This window comes from Branchiostoma floridae, chromosome 3, assembly GCF_000003815.2.
Source record: "Branchiostoma floridae strain S238N-H82 chromosome 3, Bfl_VNyyK, whole genome shotgun sequence".
Taxonomy (NCBI): domain Eukaryota; kingdom Metazoa; phylum Chordata; class Leptocardii; order Amphioxiformes; family Branchiostomatidae; genus Branchiostoma; species Branchiostoma floridae.
Genome location: NC_049981.1, coordinates 3103946 through 3105958, shown reverse-complemented (window position 1 = coordinate 3105958; position 2013 = coordinate 3103946). Strand labels below are relative to the sequence as shown.

Genomic DNA, 2013 nt, shown 5'->3' with positions numbered 1-2013 from the left:
AACGTTGTTATAGAGGCCTTCTTAAAATTGTCTTCAACACCTAAATATCTGAATTGTATTACATTTAAGGCATTGAACATTCGGTGTTCAAGAGAATCTTGGGAAGATCTCTATGCTAACGTTTTTTTTTGAGGTGGCGGTATTATGACACCTGGTGGAATTATGTGGCGTCGGGCGTGGCGTAACTGGTAGAGCGTTCGGCTCGGAACCTAGAGGTCTTGAGTTCGATCCCCACCGTGCCCCGCCCCGACGTTGTGCCCTTGGGAAAGGAACTTTACACGACCTTCCTCACTTCACCCAGGTGTAAAAATGGGTACCTTCTGTCTGTACCGTGTATGTGGCACTGTTAATATAAGTTACAAAACTTGAGTACAGTGCCACATTGTCCCAGTCTGTACAAAAAGCAAAATAGAAAAAAAAATTATGATAGTCGATGTTACCTTCACAGTCTCCTCCTTTCTTCCCGAGGTGCAGTGGAGGAGGTTTCCGTTGAAGTATATGACGTCACAGGTAGACTCGTAGAGTTCAGCGTCTGGTACCCAGAGGGGCTCATAAGGGAACTTTGCCTTTTCCCGGATAGCCTGAAATTATCCGTTAAGTTTCTTTAAGTAGGTATCACTGCATAACAATCAAGTGTTTTAATGTAAACAGCAAAGCAACCACATTGTAAACACTCACGTCAATCACTCGTCTTTGTTGATGCGTAAATACGTAGCGTTTGGGACCGCACCTGTTTAGGACAGCATCTGATCGCTTCTTGGAGTGATCAACAGAACTGGCCAGAATTGCAATGACGAACTTGACAGACGATGTGAAACTTTGGTCATGCCTCACAATGTGTCAAGAATCAACGAATAAATTCATCAGGATGGTATGTGTGCATGTTTTCCGTTTTACAGACCCTTGAGATATGTCTATAAACTATGATATAAAGTCACATCATCTTTTTAATTCTAGCAGTCCACAGCCGTCTATTCATAGCTTGTCCAGCTAAGTGTTCAAAGGGTACATTTTCACAATCCGTCAACAGGGATCCTTCAGGTTGGTAGGTGATTGCGGAAATATATTTTCGAAGGCCGAAGTTCGGTGAGCTCCTGATCACCATCCTCATGGCGAGAATGACTGGTTTTACTTCGCATTGCGACTAAGGGGCATTGCAGTGTTAGAGCCTGTACTATACTCTAGAGTACAGTAGGACGTTAAACGGAGGTCCCGTGTTTGGTGAGAGCCACGCCCCACGCACCTTGAACTTAAAGAATACCAACACGTGTGATGGTGCGGTGTGCGTGATTCTCTACAAATCACCAGGAAGAATATTGACTCATCAGTCACTAATGGAGATCTGTATCAAACCAAACCAAACCAAACCAAACGGAATATCTGTTTGGATATAAGCTTTAAATTACAAACCTTCCAGGCGGGAATCCCCCACTTGCTCTCAGCTACGGCGATGACTCCAGGTGCTGCCATGCACGCCACTCCCTTCAGATGACATTCAGGGGGTTCCAGTGGAATGGTGTGCACGGGATACTCCGGAAAGGTACTTGACAGGATCTCCGCACCCCTAAGATTGGAGCACCTTGACAAGCCCACAAAGAACTCTTGTCCTAAAAGAAGAACAAGATGGTCGATCCATGAGGGGCAAATTTCAGTATTTCCGGACAGGCGCAGATGACACACTTTCAGCCTACTCAAAATGATTAGGCACCCTTGGCCAAAGTGCCTGTAGAATTTTTTTTCTTGGGTTATGCTTAGATTTTGGAGTTGCATATTATAGATAAGGGTTGTAGCCTCTATATTGTGTTAAAAAAAACAGATTTTTTGTGATATTTGTGGTTGCAGTAGGCCTTAGAAGTTAGGTGTTTTGGTGTTGTTTTTAGGCAGTGAAAAGGGGTAAAAAGGTCACCACCTATGTTTTGATGGCGTATAACAAAACTCCGTCGTAATTTTCTTTTCCTTTTTCGTCGTCAAATTACTCTTTAGAGTCCGGACAACCATGCCAATGTGAGTTTT

At 43.8% G+C, this 2013-nt stretch overlaps 1 protein-coding gene across 1 annotated transcript in view; it reads right to left on the bottom strand.

Annotated features, from left to right (window-relative positions):
• The window catches only part of LOC118411076 (N(G),N(G)-dimethylarginine dimethylaminohydrolase 1-like), a 30769-nt gene that overhangs the window by 24065 nt on the left and 4691 nt on the right, over positions 1-2013 (bottom strand). Inside the window, exons 3-4 of the mRNA XM_035813085.1 lie at positions 1411-1607; positions 441-581 (exon numbers count right to left, since the gene is read on the bottom strand). Of these exons, the coding sequence (XP_035668978.1) occupies positions 441-581; positions 1411-1607 (338 nt within the window). The remainder of the gene's footprint in view (positions 1-440; positions 582-1410; positions 1608-2013) is intronic.